Raw genomic sequence first — 20,137 nt, 5'->3', positions numbered from 1 at the left:
GCTATTTGCAACATGATGCATTGAATTGACTCAAAAATAATTTTTCTGAGACAAAAAATGAACCAGAGAAGAGTAAACAGAATTGAAACTAAATTGAAATTCTTATGCAGATCCTTACTATAGGTACTGACAAATGCCTATTACACAGTTGTTCAAGTTTATTTTTTTAAGATTCTTGTTTGTTTTTTATTTATTTATTTTTGAGACAGAGAGAGACAGAACACGTGTGGCGGAGGGGCAGAGAGAGAGGGAGACACAGAATCTGAAACAGGCTCCAGGCTCTGAGCTGTCAGCACAGAGCCCGATGTGGGGCTCGAACCCACGAACCGTGAGATCCTGACCTGAGCCGAAGTCCGACGCTTAACTGACTGAGCCACCCAGGCACCCCACACAGTTGTTCAAACTAATGGAGAAATATACTTATTTAAGAATAAGATCAATTGTTTGAAAAACGCTGGGGCAAAACTATAAAAGGAAATGTAAAACACAGAGGTCCATCCCTTCGTTTTTTTCTTCCTTTTGGAAAAGCTTGAACTGTCAGATTTGTCATACTCTAACATTTTCATACAAAATCTGTTACCCTGTTTCCATATGCATGAACAACATTACAATGAGAAAAAGCGTAAGCATTAGGTGTTAAATAGCACAAAAAGAAATATTCAGACTTGGAGGTGGGTATAAGTTAAGGCAGCATCAGGGAGGCAATGTACAGTGACTGAGAAGATTTGCTTCCAAGGCACCCGATACCTTGATTTTTTCTTGCAGTTCAGTTTGTGATGTCTTGAAGTCAGGACCCGGAGAGTTTACACTTAATACATGTTTCCTCTCCAGAAGCTCTTCCATTCCTTTCACCTGGGCCTTTAGCCTTCTATTTTCTCTTTCCAGTCCTTGTTTTTCGGTTTCAAGTATTTCCCTCTTGTCCTGCTCCAAGATATTTTCAGCTTGCAATCTCTCTAGCTGAATATAGAGAACACAAAGAAGCAACAGGGAGCATTTGTAATTACTTAAAGGCAAGGCACCCAGCAAACAAGCGCCCGCTAAGAAAGGTTCACAGACACATAGGTTTATATAATTTTTAAAAGGAACACTATATTTGCCTGAAAAGTTGTGAACTACACGAAGATCCTAAGAGCAGGCCGTACCCTAGATAAATGTAGTTTTCCTCTTGGTTCATGAGACTATTCTATAATCATACAGCCCATATTTGTCAAATAAATATGTCAAGTGAAAAACGGTAATATTCTAGCAATAATCTCCACTTAAATGATGAACATTATCCATTGGGAAGGCACAAAATAATTTCTTGGCCATTTTTCTTTTGATGTTTATTTATTATTGAGAAACAGAGAGAGACAGAGAAGGAGCATGGGAGGGTCAGAGACAGAGGGAGACACAGAAACTGAAGCAGGCTCCAGGCTCTGAGCTGTCAGCACAGAGCCGGATGCAGGACTCCACCCACTAGAGGTGAGATCATGACCTGAGCCGAAGTCCGACGCTCAACCAACTGAGACACCCAGGCGCCCCACTTCTTGGGCAATTTTGGTTGGATGGATATAGTTCACGTATTCATTCACTCATTATTTATTTACACTACCTTTACTTATTTGTTTGTTTGTTTACTATATCTTTCAAGTTCCACATATACTAGTCACTGAGAAAGACAAGGGAGTGAAACAAAATATTATAAATTCCATAATTAAAGTACTATAAAATACAGTCAATCACACAGGAGTGAGTGGCTAGTTGGATTTCCAGGGAATTAGGGGTGGGCAACCATGGCTGGGGGTGGGGGGCGAATCTGACCCATCTCTTTAGTATACTCCATAATAATGGTTTTTCATTATTTTTATAGTTAAAAACAATTTAAAAAGAATACTATTTCAGACATATTGACATTATACAAAATTCAGATTTCAGTGTCAAAAATAAAGTTGTCCTGGAAGGCAGCCATGCTCATTGGTGGACACATTGCTTATGCTTATTGTCACACTAACAACAGCAAAGTCGAACTGTTGAGACAGAGTCTGTACGAACAGCGGAGCCTAGATTATCTACTATTTGGCCCTTACCAACAAAGTTTGCTCACTACCACTTTCATCCTATGATACTCAACCAAGGCTGTACGTGAGACTGTCTTAGGGAGATGCTGATAATTGCTGGTGACTCAGAAACCCCTCTAGAAGTTTTGATTTAATGGATTTAGGGTAATTTTAATGTCTCTTTCCCTTGGCCAGTTTTTGTTGTTTTAACCTTTTTCTATTTAGATTTTAAAGAGGCAATAAAAATGTATTTATTTTATTCAGTTTCATTATGTTTAAATGTGTGCTCATTATTACAATGACATTAAATCATAATTGTCTGTTAAGGGTTTGTTGTTGTTGTTGTTGTTGTTCTGGATGTTGTACGTGGAAATGATTAGTAACTTTTTTAGCTCTCAATTCTAATCACGAGCTCTGAATTCTAATCTTGACTTCACCATTTATTATGTGGGTGAGTTCAGTCAGGCAACTTAATCTCCCCTATGTGGATAACTTATTGACTAATACCACAGGGTCTGTGAGAAGTAAAATTAATTAAATTGACAGGAAAACACTTTGCATAGCAATATTCTACGTAGAGAAGAAACACTGTGGTCATATAATTTGGGGGAAATAATTATGTACTTATGTCTCTGATATATTTGGGCATATGTATATCCAAATGTCAAAGCAATTTTATGGTATAAACCTGTATGGTGAAGGCCCTCTTCACATTAGAAAAACAAGTAGAACCTAGTCCTGATTCTGTCACTTACTCATTTTTTGGCTGATTCTGAATAAAACATTTTCTCTTTTTGTTCTTTTTTTAAAAACAAAATTCAGATAAGAACACCAGACCCACCAAATCTGTGGAATTATAAGGGCTGAATGAAATCAGTATTTGAAATGTCTTATAAACTATGTACCATGATTAAAATATGAGACATTTTTAAACTGTTAAGGATAAAAATTGGAAATTATTCATTTCTACATAGTTTTAAATGGCTTGATTGCAAAGTACTGATTAGTATTATAAAGTATTTTTCACATTTTAAATTCTAAAAGAGAGATCAACTTAAAAATGTTAGACTTCAAAAATATCTTTGAAAATGAATTTTCATTAAACATTTTAAAAATACGCTTATTCACATATATATAATTGTATCATTATTATAGAAAATACTCTGTTCCCAAATCAAAGAGTGGCTCTGGCTTCTAAAAAACAGGAAACAAAAACTACATTCTTGAGACTAGACCTTGTGTATCAACTAAATATAATAAACTAAGGGATCAAATTTTAGATGATGTGGTTTAACATGTGGAGTATCTATTTGGGGATTTAAGGTGAAAACAGTATTTCAAAATACAATTACCAACATGAGATTTCTTTAATTATTAAGGTTAATGCTTAAACTTTTTGACCATCATATCACTTATGAGAATGAAAACAATAAAGCTGAAACAAAAAATCATTAACTTACAGATGAAAAATTAATTTTAGGGGTGCCTGGATGGCTCAGTTGGGTAAGCATTCATCTTCGGCTCAGGTCATGGTCTCACGGTTTGTGGGTTCAAGCCTCCACACTGACAGGCACAACTTGGGATTCCTGCTTGAGATTGTCTCTCTCTCTTTGCCCCTCCCTGACACATGCTTTCTCTCTCTCTCAAAATAGATAAATAAGCTTTTAAGAAAATTAAAAAGAAAAATTAATTTTAGGAAAGTATGTATATTTTGGCCAAGGGGAAATATGATGGTATGTCAAGGTTTATGAAACTGTAGGCATTTAAAAGGTATTGCTGGAGTCCATTTTAATCCTAATAACAGGTAACAGGTAGAACTAAGGTTTTAAAAAAGTAATAGACTGTTTGATTGAATAAGCTCTAAATCTTTAAAAAAATATAGAAAGGAATGATTTTATCAGTTATAACAAGAAATCTTAAATAATCATGTCTGATTATTCGCTATTAGCTGCTTATTGACACAGTAATTATCTGATAAATTTATGTATGCAATGCATAGCAAAAGTGAAAAGGTTATGTAGAAATGGGAACATCATAAATATTATAAGCAGTTTTTAAAAAATTCTTTAAACATTTATTTATTTTTGAGAGAGAGTCCGAGTGGGAGACACAGAAGCTGAAGCAGGCTTCAGGCTCTGAGCTGTCAGCACAAAGCCCTATGTGGGGCTTAAACTCATGGGCTGCAAGATCATGAACTGAGTCCACGTGGAATGCTTAACTGACTCAGCCACTCAGGCGCCCCGATATTATAAGCAGTCTTATTTCTGTTTTCATTTCACAAAATGTTTTCTTATCATATTATTCTTTTCCAAGAATCATATGAAAATCGACCACATTAAAAGCCATTCAACTGAATGAATTTAAAATACCAACAAATACACAGGTATAAATTGGGCAGAGACTCATGAAGGAGGACACCTGCTGAGTGCTATGAGAAGGGCCTGCAATAAATTAGGCAAACAGAGGTTATTTGAATGAATAGTATATAAGCTGAAATCTGAAGTTTAAGAAAGCAAAGAATCAGAATCAAGGGAAGGGTGCTCCAATAAAGGAATCAGGAAATAGGTTTGCACATTATAAGAGGCAAGAGTTCAATCATGAAATATTAGGTGTGGATAGAATATGATATAAAAGGAATCTGGACACGCAGGTAGTGGCTCTGGAAAGTTAAGTGTGAACACAACAGTCATTTGAGTTGCTCATGGAAAATGTCATACTGTGATTATCTCTAACGATAGAATATGGGGTCAGTTATAAACATTTTTATTTACTCACTCAATATTCACCAATTATTATTCCTTACTACTTTTGAAAAGACATCAAAGATCCCAATCAGTGCAATAACTAGAATGTAGGTTTATGAAACTAGAGCTCTGCCATTTTGTTGGCGAGCTTGGGACCTGACACATGCTATGTGAGTGATCTGCGAGGAGAAAGAACACAATGGTAAGTCTCTAGGGAATAGCCTTCCTGTATTTCAATTACAACAATTAGACACAAAACAAAACTAAGAAGGCATCCTAGAAGAGCCAGTCATTTAGCCTACTGTATGTAATACCAGTAGGGTTTCCCAGATTTACTCCTAAGCCATTGCTGTTAGCATAGTTCCACTGCATTTTGTGACAGGTGAATGTAGTGACGTAAAGAGAAGCCTTCTGGGAAAATGACCTAGAGTTGAGTCCCAATTCTCTTAATCTCGAAAGCCTCCATTTTTCATTTATAAAATGTAGAAAATATTTCCTAGAGCCTCGTCTTATCAGGCAGAAATTCTATTATTTGGGGGAAATATTTATTCCAAACTCAAATATTTCAAGTGATAAATTTGTTTTCTAAAGAATAATGGCCAAATGAAATAAGGACAGATGAAAATAGTATATTTATTTTTCCTATTTTATCAAGATGATGATCATTTTGTAAATGGACCTTGTCAACTGTGAAAAGCCCCAACAGAATGCACTGTGTGGCATTCTGCAGGCTAGTGAGGAGTCACCTAAAACCAATGTGAATATTCCAATAATATATTTGCAGATATTCAGGATTTTCATTTCGGACAAGCCAGCCATAAAATCTCATTAGAAACTATGATTTTGGGAGTGAAAGGAAAAAAGCAGGTAGCTTGCTATTTCCTAGCAGTAAGATGATTACTGTTTTACTAAGGGTAATATACATTCCTGGTAAAGAACTACATAGGTTCATATCCTTATAATAATCCTGTAAGTTTGTACTTGCTATCATGAGGAAACTGGGGTCTTTAAGAGCAGAAGTAATTCTCAAGGTAGGCAAAGAGTCTAGTCTATGGTTCACTTAAAGTTCCTCTCTGATTCCAATCCTGAGCTCATCCTACCCATACCAAGCTAATAGCTAATGTACATATGTCTGCTGCAGTAGCAACCACCACATTTTCAATCCATTGTACTACATTACATCAAAAATATGTTTTCTCTTGATATATTTTGGGGTTTTGATCCTTGTTTCATCTTTCTCTACCAGCAAATTAATTCAGAGGAAAAGCAATTCTGTAGACTCACATTAAAAAGACTTGGCAAACTCAAAGCTAATGCACTGTGCGTATTACTGATGTTATCCCACCCAGAGTCTCTTAACATTCTTTCTCTAACCAAGTGTTTAGACTCACAAATAAGAATTGGATAAACTCTCCCCTAAATAAAAATCTACTTCCCACCTGTCCACAGTTAAGTACAGCTCAGTGATAGCTCACACCCTCTTCTACCAAAAGTCAAGAAAATAATAAATGATTTTAGTAATGGGTAATGTCAAGTATATATCACTTTAATTTCATCTTAAATCTTTGGAGAATTTCTAAAAGTAATGAGCTCCAAAACTAATTTGAAATAAAATGTGTGCCAAAGTTAAATAGAGGAGGGATCCACATGCAAAAGAATTAATCTAGATACAGACACTATACCCTTACCCAAAATTAACTCAAAATGTATCACAAACCACAATGTAAAACAAAAACTGTAAAAACTCATAGAAGATATGTAGCACAGGAGAAATTTTAGATGACTACGGATTTGGTGATGGCTTTTTAGATACATAGCCATAGGTATGATCCATGAAAGAAGTAATTCGATAAACTAGATCATTAAAATGAAAAACTTCTGCTCTGTGAAAAACAATGTCAAGAGAATGAGAAGACAAGCCATAGGCTGTAAGAAAATATTTGCAAAAGGCATTTCTGATAAAGGACTGTCATCCAAAATACGCAAAGAGTTATTTAAATTCAGCAGTAGGAAACAAACAACCCAACTGAAAATAGGCCGAGGGTGTATAAGTAATAGACATCTTACCACGAAGATATACAGACGTCAAATAAACATTTGAAAAGCTGCTCCACATTGTACATCATCAGGAAAATGTGAATTAGAACAATGGGATTCCACTACACAACTATTAGAGTGATGAAACTCCAGGGCACTAACACTAAATGCTGGCAGGAACGTGGAACCACAGGAAATGTTCAGGCATTGCTGGTGGAAATGCAAAAGAATACGGCCATTTGGAAGGAGAGTTTGGAGGTTTCTTACAAAACTAAACATTCTTATCATATTATCTGGTGAAAATGTTCCCTGGTATTTACCCAAAGGAGCTGAAAACTTATGTCCACCAAAAATCTACACCCCCCCTACACACACCCCCACAAACAAACAAAACCAAAAAACCGACACAAGGATGTTTATACCAGCTCTACTCATAACTGCCAAAACTTGAAGCAACCAAGAAGCCCTTCAGTAGGCATAAGTGGATACATTGAGGTACGTCCAGACAATGGAATATTATGAAGCCCCAAAAAGAAGTGAGCTAATCAAACCATAAAAAGACATGCAGGAATCTCACACGCATGTTACTACAAAGCCAGTCTGAAAAGATTTCATACTGTATGATGATTCCAACTATATGGGATTCTGGAAAAGGCAACATTTTAGAGATACTGAAAAATAGTAGCGTTTTTCAGAAGTGTCAGAGGATAAAAGGAAAGGCTGAAGATAGGGGAGAAAAAGTAGGTGAGGCAGAGGAATTTTAGGGTAGTGAAAGTACTGCGCATGATACCATAATGATGGCTACGTTACATATTTGTCCGAATCTGAATCTATGGAATGTCCAACACCAATACTGCACCTTAATGTAACCTATGATGTATCAATGTAGGTTCCTCAACTGTTACAATGTGCCACTCTGTGAGGGATCTGACAGTGCCGGAGGCTATGCACACGCAGGTGGGGGGTACAAATCTCTACACTTTGCCCTCTCCCCTCAATTTTGTGGTGAATCTAAAATGTCTTTACAAAATCAAGCTTAATAAAAATCTTTTTTTAAAAGAGATATTTTCATATTTTGGATATTTACCCTTTATCAGATATATGTTTTGCAAATATTTCTTACTAATCTTGGCTTGTGTTTTAATTATCTTAATAGTGTCTTTCATAGTAAAAGTTATAAAATTCAATGAAGTACAAATGAACATTTTTTTTCCAAAAAAAAAAGAGGAAAGCCAGAGAAAAGAGAGCCCTCATGCACGATTGGTGGGAATGCAAACTGGCGCAGACGCTGTGGGAAACAGTACGGAGACTCCTCAAAAATTTAAAATTAAAAATAGGATTACCATATGATCCAGTAACTCCACTACTGGGTATTTACCCAGAGGAAATAAAAATACTAACTTGAAAATATATATGCATCTCTATGTTTATTGGGGCATCATTTACAATAGCCAAGACATAAAGGGAGCCCAACTGTCCACCAACTGATGATAAAGAAGATGTGGTATATATATGTGTGTGTGTATACACACACACACACATATACATACAATGGAATATTACTCAGCCATAAAAGATGAATGAGATGTTGACATTTGCAACAACATGGATGGATCTAGAGGGTATTATGCTAAGTGAAATAAGTCAGCCAAAGAAAGATGAATATCATATGATTTCACTCATATGTGGAATTTAAGAAACAAAACAAATGAAATAACAAAGAAAAAAAGAGACAGATAAAAAAATACAGATTCTTAAATATAGAGGACAAATTGGTGGTTGCCAGAGGGGAGGTAGGTGGGGAGAAGGGTGAACAGATTAAGGGTATAAGAGTACACTTATCAGGATGAGCAGTGACTAGTTCATAGAATTGTCAAACCATATGGTATACCTGATACTAATAAAACAATATATGTTAATCATATTTCAATAAAAGTGGAGGTCAAAATACATACTTCTGATTGAACATGAATCACAAGCAATGGAAGAAAATTACAAAAGAACAGTGTCTTTTTGTATAAATAAGTCAATATATATCAGAATGACAAGAGAAATACATTTATAATGATCTTGCTTATACCCTAGCAGAGAAACCTTATAGATTTCACAGGGAAAAACTCTATGGGTATTTTGGACCCCTGGTTTTCCAGGGCAGTCTAAAAAATTCTTATTGGTGTTCCAAATTTCATACACAAATATTTTCTCCATTTCGATGCAGAAACATTGAAAAATGATGTAGGTGATGTAAAAATCACCTATTCATATCCTACTAACTGTTAAGATTTTAAAGTGTGAATAAATATCCTGTTATTATGTCAAACAGAGAAAACTGTTTTATGAGCACATCCGACAACAATCAGAGAAAAGCTATAGCCTAAAAACAAAACAGTGAAGAGATGGTTTTCTGCACGGCTCCTGCCAAGCTCAGATACGCTGCAGTGCATTTCTCATAAACGTGATCAGGCATGAACTTCACAGAAGCAGTGTTTCCAGAGCTTGAGAAGTGAAACACAATAGAGCTTTATTTAAGGATATGGATTTTGCTCCAATGAGAACGAACCAGAGGTTTATGTAAGGTATGTCTAATGGAACTTAATTTTGCTGTGGGTTAACTCCATCCTCACATGGTACTGAGTGCTAGGAAAAGCTATGTGAACACACAGTCCTTAGCAAGATCCGCAGCTGGAAAATAAATACATTATGAGAAAAATGAAATTTAAGCAAGCTATGAAAGGTTAACCTTCCTTATTTCCAAACTCTCTCCTAAAGTAAATTTACAAGGAGACAAACTCTCTTGGCCCCAGAGTTGACAAACAGGTTTTCTTGAAGATTTGATAGCTCTCAGTTTCATTTGACCTAGAAGGTATATTGACTAATTACACGTACACTGATGGTTCAGATAAAATAGAAAGACAACATTAATTGTGAACACTGAGCTGTAAAGGAGAAAAACATGTATATAAATTTACAGGAGAAAATAGTAGAAAAGTACAATGAATTAAAAATGAAATAGTGGCAAGTACTTGTAAGCTTCCCCTAAGTCACCACTTTACATCAAGAATGACTTACTAGATCATGTTTATGTTTTAAATATGCTGCTTTTTAATATCTGATTTGGGGGGGAAATTTGACAAAAGATATAGATTGATGAATTCTTAAAAAATACATAATGAATAAAAAATAGTTTGTCTAATTGATTAAGCTAGAATTACACAATCTTTATTTTTTTACATTAAATTTAGATCATTTATTCAAAAGATTAATATTACAATGAGGCAAGTTAATTCCTTCCACTTAACTTTAGTCTAAAGTTGGCACATTTTATTGGCTCTTCTGTTCACTACTGGTTTGCAATGACAATTCTGTTGACAGATCAACTGTCCATATATGTGTGTGGCTCTGATTCTGGTCTCTTATTCTATTTCTTTGGTCTACCAATCATTGTACAAATACTACTCTATTTGTTACATGTATTATACATACATATTACATATATAAATATAAATTTTGCTGATATATGCATATTTAATTGATCTCATATCCAGCAGTATCTATGAACTCTTGTGAATTACATTTTGTAGACTTTCTCTTTTCTAAATAGATAATTCTATCATCTGGGATAATTACAATTTTGTATTTTGCCAATTTGTGTCATTTTATTTATTTTTCTTTTTTTGTTGAACTCTCTGGCACCTGAAGTGGAATCTTAAATTAAGAACGTGATATCATGCTTCAGATACTCCATCATTAAATAAAATATTTGCTACTCTATCAAGTTTTAAAAGCCCACTTGATTCCTAGTGTGCTAAAATGTTTTTCCTTATAATCATGAAATATGTGGTACCAACTGTTTTTTTGTTTTTATGTAACCTTTGAGATAACCACATAATTAATTTTTTCTTTTACTCTGTTTAATGTGGTGATTTACATGACAGATGACTTAACATTCCATTTCTGTGAGAAATCAATTATTTTTATTTACTATGAGATTAAGATTACTTCTACTTGGTTAATATTTTTGCTTCCATATTTACGTCTCAGAATGACTGTACTTTTCCTTTCCTATATTACCCTTGTCTAGAGGGAATATTAGGATGAAACTAACACAGTAGAAAAAGTCGGAAAGTTTTTCCTTTTTCTCCTCTGGAATATGTTCTATAAAATTGGAATTATTGGGGCGCCTGGGTGGCTCATTCTAAGTGTCTGACTTCAGCTCAGGTCATGTTCTCGTGGTTCATGGGTTCAAGCCCCATGTTGGGCTCTGTGCTGACAGCTCAGAGCCTGGAGCCTGCTTCTCATTGTGTCTCCCTCTCTTTCTGCCCCTCCCCTACTCAGTCTCTCTCTCTGTCTCTCTGTCTCTCTCTCTCATCTCTCAAAAATAAATAAAAACATTTAAAAAATTTTTTAAAAATTGTAATTACTTACTTTGAATGGTAGAACTCAACCATAAAGCATTGTGATACTGGAGTTTTATTGTAGGAAGAGTTTTAATTTATTCATTTTTAATTTACTTTTCTTGTCAATAGTTTATTTCATGTAAGATTTTATTTTATTAGCATTGGGCCTTCATAGCGTTTCCTTATCTTTGTAAATCTCTGCTCTATCTAAAGCTGTGTCCCTTTTTTATTACTAGTATTTTCTAATTTTGGCTCTTGATTAATTTCACTTGAATTTCATTTCAGTTTATTTACTTAAAAAATTTTTTTTTTGCTTGAGAGGGCAAGATGGCGGAGAAGTAAGTAGCTCCGTACTTGCACTCACACCCATACATCACACAGAAAAGATCTGAAGCCATTGGAAACCTTACAAAACCTGAGAGATTGGGAGAAAAAGGATGCAGAATCCACTGAGAGAGCCTTCTAACGTGAGTGCGAACTGGGGAAGACAAAATCGAGCCAGGATCGGAGACTCCAGGGTGGGAGGCGATCCGCCTCTACCTTCTACGGGGAGTGAGAGGGGAAAAGGAGAGAGTTCGAAACAGATAAACCTCCCGCTCCGGGGGGTGGGGGGGGACCTCCGCTCGGTGCATAGAAAGACCGTACTTGCCAAACACCTGCACACCAGGTCCCCTCACGCCAACTGGTCCTGGGGGGGCTGAGCACACAAACTGCTGCTTTGTGCTGCTCCTGGCAGCTGGACTTCAGAGTGGTGGCGCCCCTGCCGCCATTGTAGCTCCCAGGCGGCTGGGGCCCCTGAAAGAGCCGCGCAGGGACACCGGGCGTCCGTGCTCCTGGCTGGCTGGAACTCGAGCGGGAAGGCAAAGAACTAAAAACTGGGAAATTAGCTGGTGAGTTCGTGTTTCAGGTGACGAGCCATAGAGGGACCCGGTTTTCCTCACTCCAGTGGGCTTGGGCTCAGAACACCCAGCAGGCAACCCCCCGCTCGTGCTCCCCAGCCCGACCCAGAGAAGGAAGCAGCGATTCTGACTCCACCCCCAGAGCTCCGCAGGGGGCCTGGAATTGCCCAAGGGGGGTGCCTGGGAAGCTGTGTCTAAGGCAATTTCAGCGGGGTGCGCGGACGGGGATTTGGAGACTGGGACTGGCCTGGGTTGAAGTGTGCAACCCACTTCGGCTGCGCCCCCGGTACGGGGAGTCTACATGCCCAAAAAAGCGAGGTGCAGCGCTTGGTTCAAGAAGGGACTGGAGCACTGTCACTCTCCTCCCCACAACCGTCACGGCAGAGCTCCCTCCTGAGGCATTGGATCCCGCCACGCCCATCCCTGCCTGAGAGCTGCCCGCCTCCCTTTTTTTTTCCTTTTTTTGTTTTTTTTTCCTTTTTTTCCTCTCTTTTTTTTTCCCTTTTTTTTTCTCTTTCTTTTTTTCTTCTTCTTTCCCTTTTCTCTCTTTTTTCCCCAGAACACTGACCTGATTAACTCTGGTCGCCGGCTTGCTCAAACAATCACAAGTCCATTCTGTAAATGTAAATTCTACACCTACTGACATTTTCAGCTATTTCCCTCAGGAGTAATTAGACTATACAGTCTCTCTGGATAATTCCAGCACCCTTCTCTCACCTATCCAACCATATTCTACCCTTTACCTCTTTGAAAAAAGCTTCTTATCCCTTCTGCCTGTTCATTCTATTTCCAATTTTTGCCTCATCCCGCCCTGCCTTCTCTCTCTTTCTCCATGCTCTTCAACCAGCACTGCATACACACCGCTATTTAACTCTAGCTGGGATATCCAGGTATATGCTTTAAACTGTTCTTTGTCCATCAGTTTTCTTCTTTTTTCCTTTTCTTTTCCCCTTTTTGACCCTTTTATGTATTTATACTCCATATCATTCGCCCTCCCTCCTCTGTCTTTTAACTTTTTCATTTTCCCTCTCGCTTTGCATGTTAGTTGAATTAGCCTGTGCGTTTGTGTGCTCCTGCTCCCTGTGTGTTTGTCTGTCTGTTTTCTTTTCCAGGGCTACCTCAAGAAACAAGCTAGAGTACACAAGGTGGAGAGTCCCAAATATCACTACGAATAGGAAAATAAAATAACCAAGGTCCCAACAAGAGAGACCAAGGGATACCATTCAAAAAACACTCTCTGAAAGGATAGGCCCTGGAAAGTCAAAGAGCCTTCTTGGATATAGCAGTGCTCATAGAAACAGAGAGCATAACAGGTCTTTAAAACCAACAAGAGCCGGAAAGCTAACTAAAATGACGAAACGAAAGACCTCTCCTCCAAAGAAACTCCAAGAAGAAATGACAGCTAATGAACTGCTCAAAACAGATATCAGCAGCATCACTGAACAAGATTTTAGAATAATAATGGTAAAATTAATAGCTGGGCTTGAAAAAAACATAGGGGACATCAAAGAAACTATGGCTACAGACAGAATGGAAAATAAAAATAGGCATGAAGAATTAAAAAATGCGATAAATGAGATCCATAATAAATTAGAGGCCTCCAATGCACGGATTGAAGAGGCAGAAAGGAGAATAAGTGATTTAGAAGACACCATTATAGAAAAACAAGAAGCTGACAAAAAAAGAGACAAACTGATCCAGGAACAGGAAAGAAGAATTCGAGAGCTCAGCGATACGGTCAAACGCAACAATATCCGTATCATAGGAATCCCAGAAGAGGAAGAGAGAGGGAAAGGTGCTGAAGGAGTCCTGGAACAAATTATAGCAGAGAACTTCCCCGACCTGGGGAAGGAAGTAAATGTGGAAGTACAAGAGGCTCAGAGGACTCCCCTCAGACGTAACCTGAATCGATCTTCTGCACGACATATCATAGTGAAAATGGCCAAATACAAGGACAAAGAGAGAATTTTGAAAGCAGCTAGGGAGAAAAGGGCCCTAACATACAAAGGGAAACCTATCAGAGTGGTGACAGACCTATCTACTGAAACTTGGCAGGCTAGAAAGGAATGGCAGGAAATCTTCAATGTGATGAACAGTAAAAATATGCAGCCAAGAATCCTCTATCCAGCAAGCCTGTCATTCAAAATAGAAGGAGAGATAAAAACCTTTCCAAATAAACAGAAATTGAAAGAATTTGTCACCACGAAGCCAGCCCTACAAGAAATCCTGAGGGGGATGCTCTGAAGGAAAGGTTGCAAGGAACAAAGATACCAGAGACACCACCACAAACATGAACCCTACAAAAGATACAAAGACTCTAAACCCACATATTTCAATAATAACACTGAATGTAAATGGGCTGAATGCTCCAATCAAAAGACATAGGGTAGCAGAATGGATTAAAAAACAAAATCCATCAATATGCTGTCTACAAGAAACTCATTTTAGACGGGAAGATACCTTCAGATTAAAAGTAAGGGGATGGAGAAATATATATCATGCTACAGGAAATCAAAAGAAAGCCGGAGTAGCGATACTTATATCAGACAAACTGGACTTTAAATTAAAGACAATCACAAGAGATGAAGAAGGGCACTACATAATAATTACAGGGTCCATCCATCAGGAAGAACTAACAATCATAAATGTCTACGCACCGAATATGGGAGCACCTAAATATCTAAAACAATTAATCACAAACAGAAACAAGCTTATAGATAAGAATGTGCTAATAGCAGGGGACTTTAATACTCCGCTTACAGCAATGGATAGGTCAACCAGACAGAAAATCACTAAAGAAATAATGGACTTGAAAGACACATTGGACCAGATGGATCTGACGGATATATTTAGAACTTTACATCCTGAGGCCAGGGAATTTACTTTCTTCTCAAGTGCGCATGGCACATTCTCCAAGATAGATCACATACTGGGACATAAAGCAGCCCTCAATAAATATAAAAGAATAGAGATCATACCATGCACACTGTCAGATCACAATGCTTTGAAACTTGAAATCAATTACAGGAAGAAGTCTGGAAAACCGCCAAAAACATGGAGGTTAAAGAACACCCTTCTAAAGAATGAATGGGCCAATCAGGCAATTAGAGAGGAAATTAAAAAATATATGGAAACAAATGAAAATGAAAACACAACAATTCAAAATCTATGGGATGCGGCCAAGGCAGTCCTAAGAGGAAAGTACATTGCTCTCCAGGCCTATTTCAAGAGATTAGAAAAAGCACAAGTCCAAAATCTAACAGCTCACCTAAAGGAGCTAGAGGCAGAGCAACAAGAACGCCCTAAACCCAGTAGAAGAAGAGAAATAGTAAAAATTAGAGCAGAAATAAACAACATAGAGACCAAAGAAACAATTGAACAGATCAATGAAACCAAGAGTTGGTTTTTTGAAAAAGTAAACAAAATTGACAAACCTCTAGCCAGGCTTATCAAAAAGAAAAGAGAGAGCACCCAAATAGACAAAATTATGAATGAAAATGGACTTATTACAACCAACCCCTCAGAAATACAAGCAATTATCAGGGAATACTATGAAAAATTATATGCCAACAAATTGGACAACTTAGAAGAAATGGACAAATTCCTAAACACACACTCACTACCAAAATTCACACGGGAAGAAATAGAAAACCTGAACAGACCCATAACGAGTGAAGAAATCGAATCAGTGATCAAAAATCTCCCAACAAATAAGAGCCCTGGACCTGATGGTTTCCCTGGGGAATTCTACCAGACATTTAAAACAGAATTAATCCCAATTCTTCTCAAGCTATTCCAAAAAATAGAAGTCGAAGGAAAACTCCCGGACTCATTTTATGAAGCCAGCATCACTCTGATTCCCAAGCCAGACAGAGATCCAGCAAAAAAAGAGAACTATAGGCCAATATCCTTGATGAATACGGATGCAAAAATTCTCAACAAGATCCTTGCAAATCGAATCCAGCAGCATATCAAAAGAATCATCCACCAAGATCAAGTGGGATTCATTCCTGGGTTACAGGGCTGGTTCAACATTCGCAAATCAATCAATGTGATCCATCATATCAATAAAAGAAAAGATAAAAACCATATGATCCTGTCAATAGATGCAGAAAAAGCATTTGACAAAATACAGCATCCCTTCTTAATAAAGACTCTCGAGAAAGTTGGGATAGAAGGAACCTACTTAAACATCATCAAAGCCATCTATGAGAAGCCTTCAGCTAACATCATCCTCAACGGGGAAAAACTGAGAGCTTTCCCCCTGAGATCAGGAACACGACAGGGATGTCCACTCTCACCACTGTTGTTTAACATAGTGCTGGAAGTCCTAGCATCAGCCATCAGACAACAAAAGGAAATCAAAGGCATCAGAATTGGCAAAGAGGAAGTCAAACTTTCACTCTTCGCAGATGACATGATACTCTACATAGAAAACCCGACAGACTCCACCAGAAGCCTACTAGAACTGATCCAAGAATTCAGCCAAGTTGCAGGGTACAAAATCAACGTACAGAAATCGGTTGCATTTTTATACACCAATAATGAAGCAACAGAAAGAGAAATCAAGAAACTGATCCCATTCACAATTGCACAAAAAACCATAAAATACCTCGGAATAAACCTAACCAAGGATACAAGAGATCTGTATGATGAAAACTATAGAAAACTTATGAAGGAAATTGAAGAAGACACAAAGAAATGGAAAAACATTCCATGCTCATGGATAGGAAGAATAAATATAGTTAAGATGTCATTACTACCTAAAGCACTCTACACATTCAATGCAATTCCAATCAAAATTGCACCAGCATACTTCTCAAAACTAGAACAAACTATCCAAAAATTTGTATGGAACCACAAAAGACCCCGAATAGCCAAAGTAATACTGAAAAATAAAACCAAAACGGGAGGTATCACCATCCCAGACTTCAGCCTCTACTACAAAGCTGTCATCCTCAAGACAGTATGGTATTGGCACAAAAACAGACACATAGACCAATGGAACAGAATTGAGAACTCAGAAGTGGACCCAAAAGTATACAGCCAACTGATCTTTGACAAAGCAGGAAAGAATATCCAATGGAAAAAAGACAGCCTTTTTAACAGATGGTGTTGGGAGAACTGGACAGCAACATGCAGAAGAATGAAACTAGATCATTTTCTCACACCATGCACAAAAATCAACTCAAAATGGATAAAGGACCTGAACGTGAGACAGGAAACTATCAACACCCTAGAGGAGAAAGCAGGAAACAACCTCCTTGACCTCCACCGCAGCAACTTCTTACTTGACACATCCCCAAAAGCAAGGGAATCAAGAGCAAAAATAAACTGTTGGGACCTCATCAAGATTAAAAGCTTCTGCACAGCCAAGGAAACAACCCAGAAAATTAATAGGCAACCAACGGAATGGGAAAAGATAGTTGCAAATGACATATCAGATAAAGGGTTAATATCCAGAATCTATAAGGAACTCACCAAACTACACGCCCGAAAAACAAACAACCCAGTGAAGAAATGGGCAGAAGACATGAACAGACACTTCTCCAAAGAGGACATCCAGATGGCCAACAGACACATGAAACGATGCTCAGCATCCCTCCTCATCAGGGAAATACAAATCAAAACCACACTGAGATACCACCTCACGCCAGTCAGAGTGGCTAAAATGAGCAAATCAGAGAACTCTAGATGCTGGCGAGGATGTGGAGAAACGGGCACCCTCCTACACTGTTGGTGGGAATGTAAACTGGTACAGCCCCTCTGGAAAACAGTGTGGAGGTTCCTCAGGAAACTAACAATAGAACTCCCTTATGACCCAGCAATAGCACTGCTAGGAATTTACCCAAGGGATACAGAAATGCTGAGGCATAGGAGCACATGTACCCCAATGTTCATAGCAGCACTCTCCACAATAGCTAAAACATGGAAAGAGCCTAAGTGTCCATCAACAGATGAATGGATCAAGAAGATGTGGTTTATCTATACCATGGAATACTACATGGCAATGAGAAACAATGAAATCTGGCCATGTGTAGCAACATGGATGGACCTTGAGGGTGTTATGCTGAGCGAAATAAGTCAGGCAGAGAAGGACAAATATCATATGTTTGCACGTATAGGAGGATTAGGAGGAACTTGACGGAGGACCAAGGGGGAGAAGAAGGGCGGAAATGGTGGGGGAAAGGGAGAGAGGCAAACCATGAGAGACTCTTGAATGCTGACAAAAGCTGAGGACTGATGGATGTGGGGGGGAGGGGGGATGGGCATGGAGGAGGACACTTGTGGGGATGAGCACTGAGTGTTATGTGGAAACTAATTTGACAATAAACTATTTGTAAAAAAAAAAATTTTTTTTTGAAGAACCAACTTCTTGCTTTGTTGACTATATTAAACTTTTAAAATATATTATTAACCCTTAATATTGTCTTTTGTCCTTTCTTTTATAGCCATTGTTGTTTTTTTCTACCAGAATATTAGCTCCTTAATTTATTCGTCGTTGTTATTTTGTTATTCTGGGTACTCCAAGAAGCAGCTATACAATGGGACTAAAAGCACAATCACTTTATTAGGAGGAATGTGTAGGAGAGAAAATAAGGAGGGAGTCAGGAGAGTGAGGGGGGCAGCTGGGTTGCAATCAGGGCTGATTCTGAGTCACGGGGAGAGAAGGAAGGAAAGACTTTTGGGTGGACTCATCTTAGATGTCACTGCAGCCCAAGGAGAGTTAGTTGAGGTCATGGAGGAGCTGCTAAATTAGTGAGAAGGTCACATCTCCCAGAAACAAGGAGGCTGCCCTTTGCCTGTAGGAAGCATGATCCTATCGCCTGGATTGCAGAGGACAGCAGTTAGAATTCTGGATGGATTTCACTGCCTGTAATTGAGATCGGAGAGTCACCATCCCGTGGTGCACATAATCATTTCCTATGTAGTCACTAATGTTAGAAATATCCCTGCATTTTGCAGAATCCCTCAAGAATTCCATATTTTATCTTTCAGTCTTATATTCCATTAAATTAATTTATTTGACCTAGGAGTTACTTAGATGTCTGTTTCCAATACCCGAATAAACAGGTTTCTTGAAGTTATTTTCTATAATAAATGACCAACCATGGTCAAAATATCGTTTCTTTTAGGAATTATACAGTTTAGAACATTACTAAGGATGAAATCCCCATCTTTCCACACAGCCTTCAAAAATCAGTAAGAAGAAATAAAATCACTCATTCTGCAAATATAACTAAGAGACTTATTTTATTGTTTTAAAGTTTATTTATTTATTTATTTATTTATTTATTTAATGTTTTATTTATTTCTAGGAGAGAGAGAGACAGCGTGAGCAGGGGAGGGTCAGAGAGAGAGGGACTGACAGACTCTGAAACAGGCTCCAGGCTCTGAGCTGGCAGTTAGCACAGAGCCCGACACGGGGCTCGAACCCACGAACCACGAGATCATGACCTAAGTGAAAGTCGGACGCTTAACCGACTAAGCCACCCAGGCGCCCCTTAAAGTTTATTTATTTTGAGAGAGAGAGAGAGCATGAGCAGGAGAGGGGTTGAGAGAGATGGACAGGGAGAGAGAGAATCCTAAGCTAGCAGAGCAGAGCTCAATGCGGGGCTCAATCTCATGAGATTGTGACCTGAGCTTAAATCAAGAGCTGGACACTTAACCGACTGAGCCACCCAAGTGCCCTGAGACTTAGTTTATTAGAAATCTCGCTTCACCTGTAATAGTTAAAATATACATCCAGGAGCAGCAGAGGCCTCCCTGGAGACCATGCAGGAGCAGAGTCAGATGGAATTGTGCATTCGATGGAAGCCCAGCTAGGGTGGCCCACTGCAGGGGATGTCACATCACCTTCCACATACTGAGCACAAACCTCAAACCCAGAGAACCAGAAAACCATTTACTATAAGGAATGTAGGAAAGGAGCTTAGAAAGTAAAAGAGATAATGGCTGTCAATCTTGAGGTGGTACTACTTATGGGGGCACTATACCCTAGAAGGCGAGAGTGTCCTTTG

At 38.1% G+C, this 20,137-nt stretch overlaps 1 protein-coding gene across 2 annotated transcripts in view; it reads right to left on the bottom strand.

Moving 5' to 3' along the window:
* Positions 1 to 20,137, bottom strand: part of CCDC102B (coiled-coil domain containing 102B) — a 93,292-nt gene that overhangs the window by 11,861 nt on the left and 61,294 nt on the right. For both annotated transcript variants that reach the window (XM_039238742.1, XM_039238741.1), the window contains exon 5: positions 748 to 957. In XM_039238742.1, the coding sequence (XP_039094673.1) occupies positions 748 to 957 (210 nt within the window). The remainder of the gene's footprint in view (positions 1 to 747; positions 958 to 20,137) is intronic.

The sequence above is a fragment of the Hyaena hyaena genome, unplaced genomic scaffold, assembly GCF_003009895.1.
Source record: "Hyaena hyaena isolate Hyena2069 unplaced genomic scaffold, ASM300989v1 scaffold_145, whole genome shotgun sequence".
Classification (NCBI taxonomy): Eukaryota; Metazoa; Chordata; class Mammalia; order Carnivora; family Hyaenidae; genus Hyaena; species Hyaena hyaena.
The sequence above is the reverse complement of the archived record's forward strand: the minus strand, read 5'-3'. Positions and strand labels throughout refer to the sequence as shown.